The sequence below is a fragment of the Chinchilla lanigera genome, unplaced genomic scaffold (assembly GCF_000276665.1).
Source record: "Chinchilla lanigera isolate Chin_1 unplaced genomic scaffold, ChiLan1.0 scaffold00018, whole genome shotgun sequence".
Classification (NCBI taxonomy): domain Eukaryota; kingdom Metazoa; phylum Chordata; class Mammalia; order Rodentia; family Chinchillidae; genus Chinchilla; species Chinchilla lanigera.
Window position 1 is genome coordinate 28,040,353 of NW_004955419.1, and position 19,365 is coordinate 28,059,717.

The 19,365-nt window shown below is 46.0% G+C and overlaps 1 protein-coding gene across 4 annotated transcripts in view; it reads right to left on the minus strand.

Annotated features, from left to right (window-relative positions):
* Nucleotides 1-19,365, minus strand: part of Ccdc180 (coiled-coil domain containing 180) — a 64,083-nt gene that overhangs the window by 38,290 nt on the left and 6,428 nt on the right. For all 4 annotated transcript variants that reach the window (XM_005382852.2, XM_005382853.2, XM_013513250.1 and 1 more), the window contains exons 4-19: nt 19,180-19,268; nt 17,618-17,727; nt 16,516-16,644; nt 16,322-16,432; nt 16,113-16,208; nt 14,011-14,174; nt 12,708-12,827; nt 11,975-12,054; nt 11,415-11,503; nt 10,536-10,655; nt 9,430-9,603; nt 7,822-7,937; nt 6,607-6,733; nt 4,935-4,974; nt 4,346-4,809; nt 3,593-3,819 (exon numbers count right to left, since the gene is read on the minus strand). In XM_005382852.2, coding sequence (XP_005382909.1) covers nt 3,593-3,819; nt 4,346-4,809; nt 4,935-4,974; nt 6,607-6,733; nt 7,822-7,937; nt 9,430-9,603; nt 10,536-10,655; nt 11,415-11,503; nt 11,975-12,054; nt 12,708-12,827; nt 14,011-14,174; nt 16,113-16,208; nt 16,322-16,432; nt 16,516-16,644; nt 17,618-17,727; nt 19,180-19,268 — 2,256 coding nt within the window. The remainder of the gene's footprint in view (nt 1-3,592; nt 3,820-4,345; nt 4,810-4,934; nt 4,975-6,606; nt 6,734-7,821; nt 7,938-9,429; nt 9,604-10,535; nt 10,656-11,414; nt 11,504-11,974; nt 12,055-12,707; nt 12,828-14,010; nt 14,175-16,112; nt 16,209-16,321; nt 16,433-16,515; nt 16,645-17,617; nt 17,728-19,179; nt 19,269-19,365) is intronic.

Genomic DNA, 19,365 nt, shown 5'->3' on the forward strand with positions numbered 1-19,365 from the left:
TTTTGTTCCTGCAAAGAAGGGTTTGATGAGTAGCCTTGTATTTTTGCTAAGTTTAGAGGTGTTTCTATGGAATTTGGCCCTCAATTTGATTTGCTGAATCAAAAACTAAAATACATTTGTGGTTCTGGTAGATATGGCTAAATTGTTTCCACTGGAGGGCAACCTGTATTCCCATCAGAAAAAAATAATAGTTCCTGTTTCTTCACAGCCTCAGACTATGTTATCACATTTTTTAATTCGACAATTTTGTCATGTTTTGATGGTGCAACTTACATGCATTCAAGTTCTCTTTCTGTGTACTCTTCACTAATGTCTTTTGCCTTTATTCTATAGTTGCTCTTTTTTATATTAATCTCTACATGAGGCCCACTGACCTTGATGTGAATTGCAAATATTGTTTCCTAACTTATCGTGTCATCCTTTAAAATAGATTTAATTCAATAACAAGAAAATCACAGCAGATGTCTTCTTATGGAAGCTGATAAGTTGATTTTGACATTCATAGAAAATATGAAGGGTCAAGAATGGTGAAGACAATCTTGGAGAAGATCAAAGCTGGAAGAATTAACCTACCAGATATTAAGACACAGGATAGAGCTGCAGTAATCAGTCAGTGTGAGGTAGTTGTTCAAGGGTAGACACAGGGAAATAGAAAAAAGGCACTGGGGGGGAAGACAGTATATCAGCAAGTGGCCTAGGGTCCACTGGTTCTCTGTACGGGAAAGAAATGAATCTTCACTGCTACATCATGTCATAAACAAAAATCATTCCAATTTTTATATCTAAATATGGAAGTTTAAAATAATAACATTTCAAATACTGGGGGGGAATTTTTTTAAAAGTAACATTTCAGATATGTAATATTGGAGAATATTTTTATGACCTTGGGCAAGCCAAAAAAAAAAAAATCATAGACCAAACACAAAGTAAACTTACTCTAATGACAGAATTGACAAGTTGGACCTTATTAAAAGTAAGAAATTCTTTCCGAGGAGTCATGGTCTACTAATATATTCTAAGTTCACTCAGGTTTTAAAAATAGAAAATACATGAGGTAAACCAATAAATAAATAAATTAAAAAATAACTTTATCAAAAGATACCTTTAAAAAGAGTAAAAACAGCAAGCTCAGACAGGAGATGAACACTTGACATATATTTATCTAACAAAAGCTTTACATAGGAGATATAATGAACTCACATAAATTAATAAAAAGACAGACAATCCTCTAGAAAAAAATAAACAGAAGATTTCACTCAGAATCACACACACACACAGCCAAAAACTACCCAAATGGCCAACAAGTATATGAAAAGGTACACAACACTGACATCATTACATTACATCGACATCAGTGAATGCTGACCACTTGACATCAAGTGATTGTAGATCTGCGGGGCAAATCTTGTCTGTAACTGTTCCCCTAAGTAAACCCACAACAGGACCCACTGAAATTACACCGGGATGGCTGAACTAAAAGTCATTGACAATATCACCTGTTGTTGAGGATATGAACCAACTGGAATGCTCATACAGTGTTATAAACTGTTAAACTTCCTTTGAAAACTCTTTGGTAGTATCTTTTGACCGTATCTCCTAAAGATGGACATGCACATGTTCCATGACTCAACAACGCCGCTCTTAGTTATATGGGTGACAGAAATGTATATATATGTTCACCAAAAGACTTCTACAAGAATATTTAGAGCAGCATTGTTGGCACACCCTCAAACTGGAAAAGGCCAAAATGTACATCCGTAGAATGGATAAGTAAAATTAAATAGATTATATATTTCCATAATAGGATACCATACAAAAATTAAAAATGAACTGTTAGCCACATTCAAGAATATATATGAATCTTATAAACATTGTGAAAGAAGCCTGGCATAAAAGAGTAAGTTCTGGATATCTTTAAATGAAGTTCAAAACCAACCAAAATGGGGCTGGGGATATAGCTCAGGGGTAAAAGCACTTGCCTGGCAAGCACAACGTCCCAAGTTCAATGCCCAGCACCAAAAAAAACAAGCAAAATGAACTCAGGAGTTAGTGTATTTATCCCTGGGGAAAGAAGGGCAGTTATGTGCATGGCCACATGAGGTGGCATCTTGGAAGGGTGGTTAATGGTTCTGTTTCTCACGGGTTCTGAGTACCAAATGTGTTTCCTTTGGCCAATTCAAATGCTAAACACTTTTGATTCCCATACTTTCAAGTATGTATGTCTTACTTCAACATGAAAATCGAATCAACTGCACACAGAACATGTTGCGGTTAGTCACAGTGTCAGATGGCACAGTAGTTGATACCAGGTTCTAGAATTACAGGGTTTACATTCATAGCTTGGAGTCAACCTTCTTATCTTGAAGGTTGTGGCCAAATGACTAACACTCTGAGCTTCAGTGCTTTCATTTTGTAAAATGGAGTTAACTCACAGTGAGGGGATTACACTCAATAAATAGCAGCTGTCGTGGTGATCCTTGCTGTCTTTGTCCTAAGGGCTAAGGAGAGGAAACATGCTGGCCTATGGTGGAGGAAGGACAAGCATTTGAGTCAAGAGACAGTTTAGCAGTGAGATGACACTGAGGTATACGAGCAAGAGCCCAGAGGCTAGACTTTAATCCTTCTACTCCTTGTCCTTGGCCTGTAAAGGTGACCACAAGCCTATTAATTCTCATAGTGGCAGGAGGGCAATAAAAATGCCACTCAAATGTCAAATGCAATTTCCATGTTTGGCCCAAACTAACAAAAAGTCCAGAAGCTTGGGAGTTAGGGGAGATAAATGCTCAAATGATTATGGATATCTTTATTCTTCATTGTTCTTTTTCTATTTTCTGCAACAAGTATATCAATTAGTGCAAAATACCATACCTGATGTGATTTACATCTATAGAATTAAAAAAAAGAAAAGAAACCCTAAAAGCACAGATGTTCCAAGAACCAGAACCCAGGAGCATCTGGCAGGGAAGACAGTGTTTTTGTGTGCAAGGGCCGCACCAGCAGAGCACCCTGGGAAGGGTGCAGGGGGTGCTCTCACCCAGGATACCAATGACTACAAATAATTCCTGGACATTTGTTATTTTGTTAATTACCTACTGATTTAGGTACTATCCTCCTTGCCGAGACAAAATACCTGATACCCAAAATTAAAGGAGGAAAGGTTTATTTAGCTCACAGTTTGTGGAGGTTTTAGTCCATAATCAGCTGGCTCCAACGCAGGGTGGCATGGCAGAGGGGCAACAGTTCATGGCGGAAGACAGCAAAAGCAACCATGGAAAGAGATACAAGCCTCTTTCTGTTCCTTATGTTATATCCAGTCTGCCAGGATCAGGGTGGTGCCAATCCAGTCTGTGGACTGATCCAGCAATCACCCACCCTTTTAATCCCAGCATTGTACTGCAAATCAGTCACACACTCTAGATTCAACCACTCCCAAAAAACCCTATGACTGTGTGAAGCTTTGAGGGAATATCTAAACATAAACCATAACATCTACATTTAAATTTTTTCCAGCCCAAACTAATTTTTTGTTGTAATTTATCTTATGAATATAGCTCAGAGCAAATGAATGAGAACAAAAGAATTTTGTACTCACTGTTTCTTAATTTCTAAAACTAGTCCAGATGGAATTATTACTTGTTCTATGAACTTTGTGCTGGAGGTGTTGTTCATGAGTATGGCTGAGCAGTTGGAATGGGGCCTCTTGCAACTCTCCTCTTTTTCCAGAGATACGAGGACAAAGTAAGTATTTCCACTGGAGGTGGTGAAGGACTCCATGTCGTCATAGAAGATCTCCTCCATACTTTCATCTGGAACTTCAGTCTAAGCAGATAACAAGACATAGGAGTCAATATCATCCAAGGAACTTGGAATGCTGACCACCTGACATCAAGTGATTATAAATCTGTGGGGCAAATCTTGCCTGTAACTGTTCCCCTAATCCCCAGTCCACAGCCCTTTTAAAATTAAGAAGTTCCATGTAAAATTTTGGGTTCCCAGTTTCCCTAAAGAAATCAGAAAAGGTATTAGTTCTGAGCCTGCAGCCCCACGTGACATTTTTAACTAGGACTGCAAAATGGCTGGCTGTACAGTCTGACTTGATCTGTATAATAAAGAGCAGCTGAGAAAGAAAGAGGCCCAAGAGAGGTAAGGAAAGCCGTGCAGTTGAGGGGTGATTCAGTGTTGATTGCAGGGATGTGAGGAGAGGAAAGTGAATTTTAGAAATTATTGTTGTGGATGAAGAATTGGATCTCTCTGTCATCCTAATACGCACTTCAGTGGAGACTGGACATAGAATGGACATAGCCAACTCTCTCCACCCGCAAGAATGAGCCAGTGGCTGGCCTACCTCAGCCACAGAGGAAGTCTCCTGCTTTTCCTCTGCCTTTTCCTCCTCCTCATTTGCCTTTTCCCCTTCATTCTTTTCCTCTGCTTCTTCCTCCTCCTCCTCTGCTTCTTCCTCCTCCTCTTCTACCTCCTCCACCTTCTCTTCTTGAACTGTCACATTTTCCAGGCTCAGGGATGCTTTTGAGGAGCTCTCTCTTTCACTCTGCATTTCTTCTGATGGTTGCACAGAGCCCACTCTGGACTCATCCAACTGGTCACCCTGGACAGATCTGATCCCCTGGCTCAGACCCCCTTCAGTTCCAGAGGACACCATTTCTCGACCTTTTTCTTCTTCCATCTCTTCCATTGGTCTTGCAGAATCCAACCTTCTGCCTATGCTTTCCTCACTTCTCTTCATTTCTGCTTTAGCCCTTTGTCTCTTCTTCAGTTTCCTCATCCTCTTCAGGTAGTGCTTTTCATATACCTCTGTCCGTGACCAGCACCAAAGCACAAGGAGAGAAGTTATCAGCGCTGCCTGGGTGGGGCCCCCAACCCAGAGATGTACAGGAATGAAGTCACAGAGAACTGGACTTGAATGGTGAAAGTGTTACCTTGCTCCCTGACTTTGAAGCTGACTTCCCCAAGCACGTTCTACAAGAGAAAAATGGGAGTTACTAAGGCACCAGCACTGCCCTTCCCCAGAGTGCCACTTCTGAGGGTGTCATTTTTAAATGAAAGGACTCTCCCCTCCCCTTCAATATATCTTGCAGCCTCGGCCAGCTTCACTCATTGGGGTAACTGGGTGTTTCTAACCCAAGGAGGTGGCTTTCCTTAATTGCAACCAGGCTAACACACTCCTTACAGAACACATGGAGCAGTAATGGAATAAAACCTCATGTTGACACATTGTTCTATCAATCTAGAGCAAAGAGAAAAATATGAATTGAGGAGTGCAAACAAAGGGTAGGAATGTGTTGTACTGGTTGCTGGATGGGGACAGAGAGAGCCCGACTTACAGATCCTGGGAGTCTCCCTAGTCACTCAACACATCCCTTGTTTCACAGACTCTGGGTGAAATTGTTCAGGACAGTGTGGTCTGGAGTTTGCCTGTCCAGATTTGAATTCTAGCTCCTTACAAATGGAGTGACCTTGGGCAAGTCCTTTAATCCCTAGTGTCCTCTTCTGTGAGATGGGGATCACATAAAGGTCCACCATACCTTTTACCCAGGCAAGAAGGATGATCTCAAAAGACAGACAATGAGCTCACCCTCCTGTAGGTTGAGCCTGCCTCTCTTTCCCAGAGTCATGAGGAGCATTATTTAGCTACCTGAACAGGGATCCCTTCCAAGGAAGAGATTCTCCAGGTTGGTGCCAGGTTGGTGCCACATGTGTGAGAAGAACTCAACCAAACAATGTCAGCAACAAGCATTTTCAGTCTGGACAGGAAGGACCCTGGCTATGTTTGTGGAAAGAGGGTCAAACTCTGGGTATTCAAACCAGCACATTCCATGGAATTGTGTACTTACCCATAGAGCATTTATTGTGTCAGAATTATATGTAGATCCTGTACTAGGGGTAACTAAAGTTGAATAAAAATTATTAAGGCATATTTGTCCTTTAGGAAAGACATTCTAGTTGAGTGTTCTGAACTCCTGTATTTGACAGCAACTGAGAACAAACAAGTTCAGAGGCTGAAGTGGTGGCAGGTGGTGAGATGATGCGGCAAGTGCTCAGGCTGAGTGGGACCCTCACCCCTGGTAGTAGACTAGGAATCGGGGTTATGGGCTGTATGTGGAGAAGATAGCAGCAGAGAGAACAGGATGAGGAAGGGTCACAGGCAGGGGTTATGTGCAGGGAGGGGGATGAGTAGCCTAAGCCAGGGGAGTCAAGGTGGAAGCAGAAGATGTGGGGTCTCTATGCATACCTAGAGATGGTGTTTTGGATTTGGTGGGGGCTGCAGATTGGTGAGGGACTTCTGAACAGAGTGAGTAGGTCAGAGTTCAATTTTAGGAGAATTGTGTGGCAGATATGATGCATTTAGCTCCAAATGCCATATAAATTAGCTTTTTTACTGTCAGCCCATTAAAGCTTGGAGCCTATCAATCTCCTTTAGAGTGAGAAGGAGATGGTCTCTTTTCAGTCTCTCTCTCCTTGATGTCCTGACATGGATTTGTACTCTGCAGCCTCAGGAATGACTTCCAGTGTCTTGGCAGATCAAATGAGAAGTCACCCTCTGCTCTGCTTCTTCATGTGTGGTTGGGGGTATCGAGTGCCTCTCCATACCTGTTGAAAGATTTCACGAACGAAGAAATGTTGGCTGAGGTTGGAGCTGTAGGAGTTGAGTTCTTTCAGTATGATCTCTGGGTACTCCATCACTTCCTTGGTCAGGAGGACATGAGCATACTCATACCTAGGAGGGAGGGAGGTAAGATGCTGTCTCGGAGTGGGGGTTCTCGGTGCAGTGTAGGAGACCTCGGCTTGGAGCCAACCCTAGACACTAAACGGGTGGACTGACACCTGGCAATCAGCACTACATAGAGCTGCTGTGAGGGAGTTTCTTTCACAGAGACAGTCCTTTGTTTGTCTGCTATTTTTCTGATCATACAAGGAATATATACTGTTGGTGGAAAATTTAGAAACCACACATACAAAACTATCTACTTTGATGCAGGCTTCCTTTTCCACCAATTCCCATTGGTGGAATCTTACGCTTGAACTTCACCTGTATTATCCCATCAAACTCTCAAATGCCCCAAGGCCCAATATTTTACAATTCTCAGGTAAGGAGACCAAGGCTCAGTAGGTTACTTACTTGCCCCAAATTTTACTTCTGGATATAAGTAAGTACTGTAATAAACTAGAGTGTAATTCCATTTCTGTGAATTGTCCTTCAGAAATAGTTGTACAAAGGTGCAAAGACACAAGTAAATTCACAGAGAACTATTTATAATACAGTACTGAGAAATTGGAGCCAGTTGAAAGAGCTAATTAATTGAGATATTAAATCATTATGAAGTTATCTATATTAATAAATTTTATATGACCACTTAAAATTGAAATATATCTGCAGTTATAGAACTGGCACAGTATAAGCTATCCCTTATTTTAAAAACACTATATATGCATATATATCCACACATATAAATGAGTATGTCCATAAACAAAGGATAGTTGGACAGAAATGAGGGGAAAATATCTCTAGTAGCTGACTTTCAATCCTTTAATACAGCGTGCATGTTTAAATTTTAAAAAGAAAGTCTAAGTTCTTGACTTTTAAACTACATTGCCTTGAAACTTCTACAAACCTTCCAAAATTATCTCTGGATGTTTCAGTGTTGGTTGCAAGCAGAGTGCAAAGGACAGTGATATCCTCCAATGCTGGAGGCACAGTTTCATCTTCAGCTTGCTGGGCACACCCCACGCTCCATTGCAGGCTGCTTGTGACCCTGAATATGAATCCAGGCCATCCCTTCTCTCTTTCAGGGCTGGTCAACCTACCTGGATTTCATGTTCTTCAGAAAATTTTTGGCCTTTTCCAGGCATACCTTCAGTGTTTCTTCCTGGCTTTGCTGCCTCAGTTGGTCTAAGAGCTTATCAAAGTGTAGCTCCTGGGCCTAGAAGCCAACCCCAAAACAAGAAGCATATGAGTTCCCTATGCTTTCAGAGTTTAAGTGACATGAAGCGATCCTGACATTGAATCTAAAGTCCAGGCAGTTGGGATAGGCCTGGGGCTCACTTTCCTGCAAAACAGAAGGGCAATAAATCTGCTATGCCCATCACTGTCTTCACTATAGGTTTCTGGGTTTTTCCTCTGTGCCTGGAATATTCTTCCCTGCATAATTTACTCCCCAGGTATCTAGCTTAAATGGGACTCTTCAGGAACATGTCCCTTATACCCTGCCTGGCCAAGCCATTCCAGAGATACCAGCTCCTCTCTCACCTTCTCCCTAGTCTTACTCAAAGTCACATGCTGAGTGTAGACTCCCTTCACCCTGGTTTGTGAGGACAGGGGCCAGCTGATCTGTGGGGGATGGTGATACTTCATTCCTTCATTATATATCCTTGAAAAAATACTAAACACTTACACGGTCTGCTATGTGAATAATGTGCTTTGCTGTGTTATGAACTTGGAGTACACTGCCACCACACACCTTAGAGAATATGATGTCTTACCAGACCCCATTTGTGAGAAGTTGGAGCTATTCCTTCTCCCCTTGGGAATGTAATAGGGAACACTCCCCCACCCCTCATGTCACATCACTTCTGTCATATCTTATCAGGCCCTATATATGAATTACTGACCTAAATTGCTGGACTTCAACATGCATCTAAACTTGAAAGTTTGGCACCCACTTTGAAAGCTCAGGCTGTGGCTGTTTTCACTGTCATCTGGACAAGGAGAGCTCAAGCTGGGACAGGCCTTGAAGCTTTAAAGTTATCAGCCACTACTGGCCTTGCCTCTCACATCAAGAGACCTTCCCTGCTGGGCTAAGGTCAAGCCAGTTTCTCTGATGAAACTGCTTGTGAAAAAGGTATACCTCAATCTTTATTTCGACTTTATTCCATTGATTTGAACAATTAGATGTAACTAATTCTGGAATGCATTCACCATGGAGTCAATGATCCTCACCTATCAAGTGTGCTCCCTGTGATTGGTTCATGTCATTCTGAAATACTGTGAATTGAAACGCTCCTTGTATGACAGCAAACTGTGATTCATGAAGTCATGCTTTGATCATTTCCTTATTTTGACCATCCAGAAGGCTCCCGGTTTAGTCTGTCTGTCTGTCTCTATCATGTACACTCTTACAGACAGAATCGGTTCTGAAGACCCATCACATGGCTATGATGTGGGTCAAGATTTTTGCTACTCACACCTGGTCCCATAATCCAGGTAAGTCAATATCCCCATTGGTACACATTTTGTAACTCAAGGTTTTATGTTTGTATCTAGGATCTATTTTGAATTAATGTTTTTGTTTACATGGGTTTGTTTTGTTTGCATCTGAATGCTGACTGAGTTCACTGTCCTGACCTGAGGCAGCTGGCAGTCTGAGAGTGACCCATCCCTCATTCCTCTTAAGGCTCCCCAGGGGTTGGGGGCACCTGGTTCTCCAGGTTGTGCCTCTGCCTGTACTGTTCCATCCTCTTCTCGAGCTCCAGCTCCTGCTGTGACAGTATGCTCTGGTGCGCCTCCCACAGCCGCACAGCCTCCTGGAAGTACCTGAAGAGGTCTGAGCTCTGCCACTCTGTCTGCTTGGCCAAGGCTTCAAAGGAATTCTGCAGTGGCAGAACCAAGGAAAGGGTGTGTGGTTGAGGGTTGACCAGTACAGGGCCAATAAGAGGGCCCATTCATGAGGCCCCATGTTTCTAAGACCTTAAAGTCATTGCCCAGGCACCACCTTCAAGGTCACCATCTGGGCCACACCTGAGCCTCTGGCCCTCCCTCCTTGGGGTAGCGTTACCATACCCATCTTGGCCTGGACATCTTCCCTCTCTAGAATTCCCTGTCTCACAGGTCTGGGCCGAACATCACATTTGCGGCTAAATCCTCATGCACCATCTCACCTCCTATGCCCTCATCTGGGTCAGGGGTTGACAAATTGTAGTCTGAGGCTAAGTGCGGCCCTCCACCTGTTTTTGTTTGGACCTGTGAAATTAACCCTGATTTTCTAGTTTGGTATGGCTGAAAACAAAATTTTTAAAATACTGATGTGAAGATTGTATGATGTTCAAATTCCACTGTATATCAATAGTTATTGGAACATAGCCACACCCTCTGTTTCTACAGGAAACAAAGCTGGACAACTTCTGACAGAGACCTGATGGCCCTCTGAGCCTAAGATAGCCACTATCCAGTGCTCCACAGAAAATGTTTGTTGCCCTTGGCTCAAGATTACAGGCCTCTTGGGGCGGGGGCTTCTTCCTAATCTGTAGCTCTCTGTACCAAGGGGCAGCAAGGTGCCCTCCTGTCCTGAGATTGACCACCTCCTTAGAATCTGTGCAGCACCCATGTCAGGTATGGCTCAAGGAGTTGGGGGATGAGTATGGAGAGACCAACACAGGAGGTCTGCTCTGAGACGGGCAGCTGAGAGCCAGGAAGTAGACACACCAGAGCCATGCAAGGTAGAGGCCCCCAGTCCTCCACTGTCCTTGTGGCCCAGCAGCCCAGGAAGATCACCACACCTCGAGGGTCCCAACTGTTCACGCACATCCAGGAGCTCCAGCTCCTCTTCCATCTTGCTCTGGAGTGCACCCACTGTCTGGAAGGTCTGGCTCACCAGGTTCTCAGCCTCTGCCTCGGTGAAGGCCTTCCAGTCCAACAGCTGCTTCTAGGGAGGCAGGGAACAAGGCTGAGTGCCGCTTAGGGCTGTAGACACCCTGGGTATAAACTGCACCTGCACCCTACAGGGCCCCCACCCAGCTGCAAGGTGTACAGGAGCTTCTACGGATTCTGCTCCCTTGAGGCCAAATGGCAGTGCAAAGGTGGCTGCAGGCACTCAGGAACAGCAGGAGCGCCAGGGGTAGTAGGTGGGGCCCTCAGGGCTCAGGCATTCTTCAAAATGAGGCTTTTGTGCAGTTTTCACCTAAACAGTTTTACCAAGAAGACAGGGAGGGCATGTTCTGACAAAATATTCCCCCTGTCTCCGAAAACCAGTCACTGTTCTGGAGGGGTTCAGAAGTAAACTCACTGTCTCAAGATAGGCAGGATAGAGAGGTGGGTCAGGACAGCAAGGGGCCGAAAAAGGGCATTGTAGTGATCTCCAAGCGTCACCCTCCACTAATGAGCAAGGCCAGAGGTAGGCAGGACACAGACAGTTAAGGGTGAAGTCTAAGGAAGCCTCGAGCACACAACTCACAGTGGACTTCCTGGAGGAGGTGGCATTGAGCTAAGCCCTGAGGGACACCAGGGACAGCTGAGGAGGGGCCCGGGCAGAGGGAACAGAACCAGAAGCTGGTGAATGCTAGGGCCTGGGAGGAAGGAACAAAAGTCAGGGTCAAGGCTAAAGGATATCCAGGAGGGCAGCTGGGGAGGGGGCACATTAGGGCCCAGGTGTAGTTCCTCTTCAGGCCTGCAGGAGGATGCCCACCTTGCAATTCTGCACTTGGGCCAGGCACTCCTGCCATGTCTTTTCATACAGCAAGCGGATCCGCATCATGCAGTCCATGTGGTACATGTCTCCAGGCACAGAAAATAAAACAGGAGGAAGAGGAGTAGCCCCTTTGCAGAGGGAAGCTGTTTCCCCCTGGCAAAACATCTCCACAGATCACTTGTGGTCTCTGTCCACAGCGGGGGCTGATATCTCCCTCCTCAGAGTTCCAGGCACCCCAAGATAAGGACCACACAGAGGAGCCCATCTCTATCTGTCCAGAATGCTTCTGACTCAGCCAGTCCTCTATTACAAGAGAACAATGATATCACTGACCCCAGTGGGTTGCTGTGAGCCTCAAAGGATGGAAAAATTGAATCTTCTGAGTCTCATATGAGTCCTCAGAGCTCAGTGGTCTCACCACAACCCTCCTTCCTTCCCAGAATGGAGGTACCACCCACATCCTCTCAGATAAATGACCGCTGGGCTGAACTATGCTAAAGCCACTACTTGAACAGAGTTTTAAAGAGATCTGAGAGAGCACCGCAAAAGTCACTCACCAAGCTCCTTGTTCAAGGCATCGAGAGAAGATTGCCATGTGGTCAGCTTGGCTATGTTGTAATTGGGGGGCAAGAGGTTACTGGAGAGGGAAGATATGACAAGAAGTCACCATGCACATGACCTTTACTTGCCAAAATCGGTGACGTTTTTGAGAAGCATATTGTTTATCTTTTATTTATTTATTTATTACATATTTTTGACTAAATACTGAAGGAAAAAAATAAAGGAACTGTTAGAAATCTCCTGGTGCTAAAGACATGCCTCACAGGGTCATTTAATATTAAGAAGCTGTTCCTTAGCAAAGAAAACTATTTCTGAACGAAGTGTCCACAGACTATAATAGGTCCTCTGTCTGAACTTCCTCCCTGACCTCCTGCCCTCCAGTGTCAGATCCCTCTGACCCCTGCTTCCAACCTGCTTCAGGACAAGGCCAACCCCTGACCCTGCTGCTGGCCCTGGTGCTGGCCCAGAAGCCCTGTGAATCCTGCCCCCTGCCTGCTGCTCCCCACCATTATCTCCTGTCTCATTCTATGGTTTGGCCACACTAGGTTTCTTTCCACAGCAAAGGAGGCTATGTTCTTTCTCATCATGAGAACTGAGATGCCTGAGAACATGGGCCCAGGTAGCCAGCCCAGGTCCAGAGAACAGCGAGACAGCCTGTTCTGGAGGACCCTTGTAGGGAAGGCCAAAGGCCACACCACCTCCCCGCCGGGCCCTCAGAGGCAACCATACCAGATGGTGCAAAGATGCTCCTCCCGTTTCTGCTGCAAGGCATGCTGGGTCTTCAGCATTTCCTCCAGCTCCTTCTGTATGGCTGGAGGATTCTGGATACTCTCACTGGCCATGAACTCACTGGTGGCCAGACACGTGGGAGAAGAGAGAGGGCAGGAGCAAGATGAAAGGAGACACACAGCAAGAATGTTCAGAGCCTTGCTTCCCTGCCCTTGCTAAAGGGTGCCTAGCACGGGAGGATGCCCCACCCAGTCCTAGCCTCAGCCTCCTCTCTGGGACCCTGGGAGAAGAGCAAGGTGGTGACAGAAGGAAAACAGCTAGGGATGAACTGGCAGACTGCCACTTCGGCTATGGCACTAATAGTATAGGACCAGCAGGCTCAGAGCCAGCAGGCATCCTGACTGCCCCCTGCCTGCTCTGTGACCTTATACAAGTCCCTCCCCCGCTCTGAGGCTCAATCTCCGCTTCTGTAAAGTGGAGCTAATGAGAGCGCTCTCCTCATCTGCTGCTTGTGAGGACACACAAGCAAAAGCCTTACCACCCACCGTGCCTGGCTCAGGGGAAAAGTCCAGTTAATAGGCCTGCCATCGCCATCACTGCTGACGTTTGTTGGCATTTATAACAACCTCCCAGCCATAGACCCAGACAGAGCTTTCCACACAGTGTCTCCTGGGTACAGCACTAAAACCATTTTGCAGGTCCGGGAGTTTCATATAGGAAGACAGGCTCTGAATGTTCAAGGACTTGATCAAAGTCACACAGAAGGGCAAGGAGGAACAAGGCCTCTGTATACTTTTCATTCATCTGCAGCAAAAATGCTGCTTGGTGAGGGAAGGGCAGAGATAGGCTCTCTCTCCCCCTGCCTCCCATGGAGGAAACTGCTCTGAAGTCTATCAACCTGAAAGACTTCTGTGCCCCTCGGCCCAACTACCCCAGGTTACCAATAATAACGAAGATTGGAAATTGTACAGGAAATCAACTGAATGTTTCCCCAACAATTTGTACTTCAAAGAATACTTATGAAATAATGTTCATGAAGAAAAATGAGATATAAAACTGCATGTACTGTATGGGTCTAAAAAAACCCGAGGAAAAATAACGCACTGAAATATTAGCTGTGCTTCTCCCTGTGGGGAGGGGTTGGTGGTGAATTCCACTTTCTTCTTGATACTTTTATCTATTTCTAACTTTAGAAAGAAAAAGAGAAGGATGTTAAACACTGACAGAAAAGGCAGTAGGAAGGCCTTTAACCCTTGCAGCCCAGTGGCTGGGGGAGCTCTGTGGCTGGGCTGGCGCTGCTGACCTGAAACTCTGTAGCAGCACCTCCTTCTTGAGGGTCTTCCAGGAATCCAGCAGGCCCTGCCAGCGGTGGCGACTGTCGAGCTCCATCCGCAGGGTGGCCTCCATCAGGTTGACGTACAGCTGGGCGATGGCCCTCCGGTTGCCCAGTAAGGCATGGTTAATGATCTGTGATCACAGGCAGACAGGGGCTGGATGGAGTGGTGCTCTGGAGGCACAGCAAGGCACAGGGAGAGAGGGGCAAGAGAGGCTGGAGATCCAGGGAAGGGGCAGGCCAGGGCTGAGAGGAGCTGCAGTAGGGTCCGAGGAGTCCAGAGGGGCCAGCCCAGGAGAAAGCAGCCGTGGATAGTGACAAGCAGCTTGAAGGCTGAACCATAACCGTGACTGCATGAGCCTCAATCCAGCTCCAAGGTCACACTGGGTCATTCAATAAAGAAAGTGGAAGTACCTAAGCACTGCAGTGGGCTGGAAGCGTTCACTGTGTTTCACAAATTTATTCCAAAACCAGAGTGCATGTGCATCAGGGACCAGCCACATGTCACTGCTTCGAGAACAGAGACCCAGTGGCCTACTGGGGTCAGAATCAGAGCATTCTTCAGTGTCCCTCCCAGTGGTTCTCACCTGGAAACTCTAGGAATGGGACAGAAGACGATCCTTTCTTGTGTGTACTGTTCTGCCCTTCCATATCCCTGTCCCTTTTACATGAGAGTCCAGAAGAGCCTCAAATGCCCCCATACATTTCCCAAAGCCTCTAGAGAAGTGAGAGCCCTGCCAGGCTCAGCAGGAGAACGCCCAGCCCTGCTTCTCAACATAGCCCAAGGCTTGGACTTGGTACTAGAAGATAACAGCAAGTATTTTTTCATCTTCCAGGTCCTCAACCATGGTATGGGGACACAGCTATTCACAGTAAAGCAATTTTGTGAAATCAAATGACATAAAGGCACACAGAGCAAGCAGCAAGCACTATTTGTTCTTTTGTTTTGTTTTGTTTTGTTTTTTCTCCGGTACCAGGAACTGAACTCACGACCTTGTGCTTGCCAGGCAGGCACTTTGCCGCTGAGCTAAATCCCCAGCCCCTATTTGTTCTAATGAGAGAAATAAGCACATGGCAGTGAAATACTGAGGCATAATCCAGACCCTGCAGACTGACTCTCATGGAGACATCTAAAGTCTAGGACGGTCATGTATCTTGGAGCCCACTGTTACCATCCTCCCAGTAAGTCTTAGCAGTAAGTACTGTCATCCCCACTTTATGGACAAGTGAGTTTAAGGCACAAAGCCTGAGTCATTCTGGAGCTTCCATGCTGGGCAATGGAGAGAGAGATCTGTGTCCCTCCATGCCTGTGCTTGTCCAGGGCACCACATCACAGACCTGGGATGGGCCCTAGTGTGATTCTAAATACCGTGTTCCCTTACACTGGCTATGCTGCTGGAGAGCTGTTATTTGAACAGCTCAGCTCTGCAAAGGACCAGAAAACCCTTGAGAGTGAAATGCACCTCTGAGCAGCTAAGAATCCTTTATGGAGCAGAGGGAGTCAGCCTTTGCTCTGGCTTTAGAGACATCATGAACAACCAGGAATCTGTTACTTTCAACTGCTGGGGACAGCACCTGGGGGAGCCTGGGGTGAGGAGATAGAGCCAAGAGGTGGGTGTGGTTTGGCAACAGACACTGATGGCCATGGGAGGAGAGGAAGAACAACTAGAAAACCAGACAGAGCAGGTGGAGCATTTCGCTTGAGAACAGAGACCCCTGAGACTGTGAAGCCCCGAGATGATAACTCCATAGTGTGGCATTTACTGCACGGCACAGTGTCTGAGACCCAGCTTAGTAAGTGCTCAGTGGGATCATCAGTGCTCAAAATGATAGCATCGTGTTAGCTGTGCCCATTTTAAGGTGGCAGGGAAACGTGAAATGTACTTCACAAAGATTTCTATTGAAAATGCTTACAATTGCAAAGACCTAATCCCCAATTTAAATGGCCCACTGGAGTTACTTAGACATGTCACAGATGAGAAGCCTAGCATTCCTAAGACCCCAGACTTGGGGAGCCCTGGGGTCCTGCTACTTTTCCTGTAGGCTGAACTCCACCCAAGCAAATCACTCACCATGGCTTCTTTATTTATCAGCCTGTACACATCGGGCTGCAAGAGGTAGGTTGTTTTCTCTATGACTTCCACATATTTCTTCAACACGCTCTTTAGCTAGAGGGGACAAGGCACTACAGTGACTCTCACTTGCTGGACCACTAACAGGATGCAGACAGATGTCTATTAACCATGAAAGTCACCAAGGAGCCCGCTGGTCACCAACTCACCTTATCTGCTCGAGAGAACTCTACTGAGAGCAGCTGGTTATCCAGTTCCTTAATGTTCTGTTTCTGGACCAGGAACATCTCAGCCACCTTATCCCACAGCTCCAACAAGGTCTGCATAGGGGGACCTGGATCAGGCTGGGGGCTACTAGAGTAGGGGTGGGGAGAGCAGGGCGGGTCATGAAGGAAACCCCTACTTGGATGGTATAGTCCTCAAGACCGGTGTCATTTTCCACCTCTTTGAAGAGATTGTTGATGTCTTCATCATACTCGGACAGCTTTTTCAAAAAAAGTTCCCCTGTCTCCAAGATAAGAGGTTCCATTTCCTATAACAGGCCAGAAAGGTGATAGCATCAACATTCCCAGGCAGGAGGGCCCTCTCCCTAAAATGGGGAAGTGCCAGGCACAGTCCTCTCAAAAATAGTCATCTTTGCCTAGATCTAAGGATTGCTAATTAACTCACACCTGCAGGACAGCAGCCCCACACCACCTACCAGGCAATGCGCCAGGGTTGAGCCCTCCTTCCTCACTCTTGTGGGTTCTTGTCACAAGGCAAAAGAGGTGCCCTTGTTCTTGTCAGGCAAAGGAGGTGCTGACATCAGGCCTGACTGGAGGTTGGCACTCAACCAGCACTAAATGAAGAAGTGGCCAAGTGAAAGAATCCCCAGCTTATTTCACACAAGGAAAGAGAGGCTCAAATAGGATCCATGACCAGAGCCAAGGAGCCCATGGGTGATAATACAGGGGGCGTTTAGTTGGGATCTACTGAGGGACATGGCTAACGAATCTGTTTGTGGTGCTTCAGGCTGGGGATGGGGTGGGATGGGGCAACATTTAGCTTTGAGCCAGGGCAACTGAAGTCAGAAAAGCCTTAGGGGGACAGGCTTCAGAGGAGACTTGGAAGAGGAAAGGCTGGTCTTGTTTAGAGAATATTCATCTGGGGCACATCATGCAGCCCTTCATCAGCAAGACTGAGCAGGAGGCCAAAGGCCACCAAAGCTGGAGTGCTTTTCCAACTTGGCCCCTTACCTCCCTAGTCAGGCAAGATTTTCTGGGCCTCATGGCAAAATGGAGTAACAGACCCTGACTTAAGAGAGCTTTGCAAGAGTTAAGGGGAACTGTGCTCACAGCAAGCACTCGTAACCAGCCGCTCAAACATGGCTACTATGAATCCACCTGCATCTACTCTCCGTCTTGGGGAGCCCTGAGGGCCTCTCTGCTGAGCACAAGAAGAGAAGCTGCACGCAGTGACAAACCCATCTCCAGAATGCCACAGGAACAGAGGGGCCTGGGCCTCACCATTCCAATCTGCGCGATCTCCTCATGAAAGCTCGCCAGAGCGCGTTCGTAGTTCCTCTTCTTGAGATTTTCTTGCCTTTCAAGGGTGATGGTACTCGTCCTCTCTGGCACTGTGGGGCAACAACAGAGGTGGTGAGGCTTCAAGAAGAGGGCAGTGCTCCCAGGAAAGGCAGAGTATGGGCTGTGCACAGCAGGTGTGAATTCAGGTGGACCTCAAAGCCAGGCCAGCAGAGCACAGGCTCGAGCAAAAAGAGGAAAGATGCAGGTGATTCTGACTGCTGCAAGAAAAGGTCTCCAGCGTACTGTTAAATACTGAAGAGCTGTGGGCTATAGCTCAGTGGTAGAACACTTGCCTATCACGCATGAGGCCCTGGGTTTGATTCCCTAGGATCTAAAATAAATAAACAATACATAAATACTGGGAGTTTCCAAATGGTGTCTATGAAATTATAAAATTTAAGTTTTTAAAAAAAGTTTTAAAGTTACAAATACATATACAGATGTTTTCCAAATTATAACAGTGTTATACCCAGATAAGCCTATCATAAACCAAGAACAAGTTGAAGATTCATTTAATATATCTAACTATCAAATATAACCTAGCCTACCCTACTTTAAATGTGTTCAGAACACTTACCTTAGCCTATGGTTATGTAAAATCATCTAACATAAAGCCTATTTTGTGATAAAGTGTTGACTATCATGTAATTTATTGAAAACTATTGGATAAAAATGAAATTAGAATATGACATGGGTATACTTTTGCACAATTGTGAAGCTGAAATATTGTTAAGTAGAACGATCATATATCAGAGACCCCTTGTAGAAATAATAACACACACAGAGTACTTACCACCTAGCAGGTGCTGTTCTAACTCCATTACTGCTTAGGATGAGGCCAGGAGGCAGCAGTGTCACTTGCCTCATGTTACAAGTGAGGAAACTCAGGCACCAGGTTTAAAGAGCAAAGTCTGTAGCTGAGCAGGGATTTGGCCCTGGCCCAGCAGCCTGCATTCCCACCCCAGGCCCTACCACATCCTGCATCCATCTGGGAAACTGGGTACCATGTGGGTTAGTGGGGTTAGGGGGCTCTCTTGAGAGAAGAGATGCTATTCTGAAGGGTAGTTTTACTTTCTGTTTTATTTTTCTCCTTTATCTTTCCACAATATGTGTGGGTTACTTTTTTTAAACTTTTTTAATCGTAAAGACAAAGGGAGTCCATATTGGGATAAAGTTAAACTAAGACAATGTCATAGGAAGAAAGAAAACATGGATTGAGAAATGCCACCGTGAAATCAAGGAAAGTGGGCACCATCCTTCAGCCAGCTGCTTTTCCTAGGAAGTACCCACTGTGCAGGCCACTGCCCAGTGCCTGTCTAGCTCCCTGCTCAGGGGAGAACCCTTGAGGGAGTTGCTGAGAGAAGAATGCCTTCTTGAGGGGCTGAGCAGAAGATCTCACTATGAGCTTCAGGGGCTTCGTCAGAGGAACTCCAGGAGACATCCCGGCTAGGGCTCCCTCCTACCCAGCACAGACCTGTGCTCCAGGCTGGACCAAGGCTCACCAATGGTGTCCATGAGGCCCCGCACTTCTCGGGCAGCGATCTGGTTCTCACTCTCTTGTGCCTTTTCTCTTTTGGCTTTTTCCTTTTCCCTGAGACACAAGAAGAGAAGAGTAAGCTCTGGCCCCTGACCCCACAGATGGCAGCTCCGGTATACAGGGGAGCCTTCAGAAGGACTGCAGGCAGTGG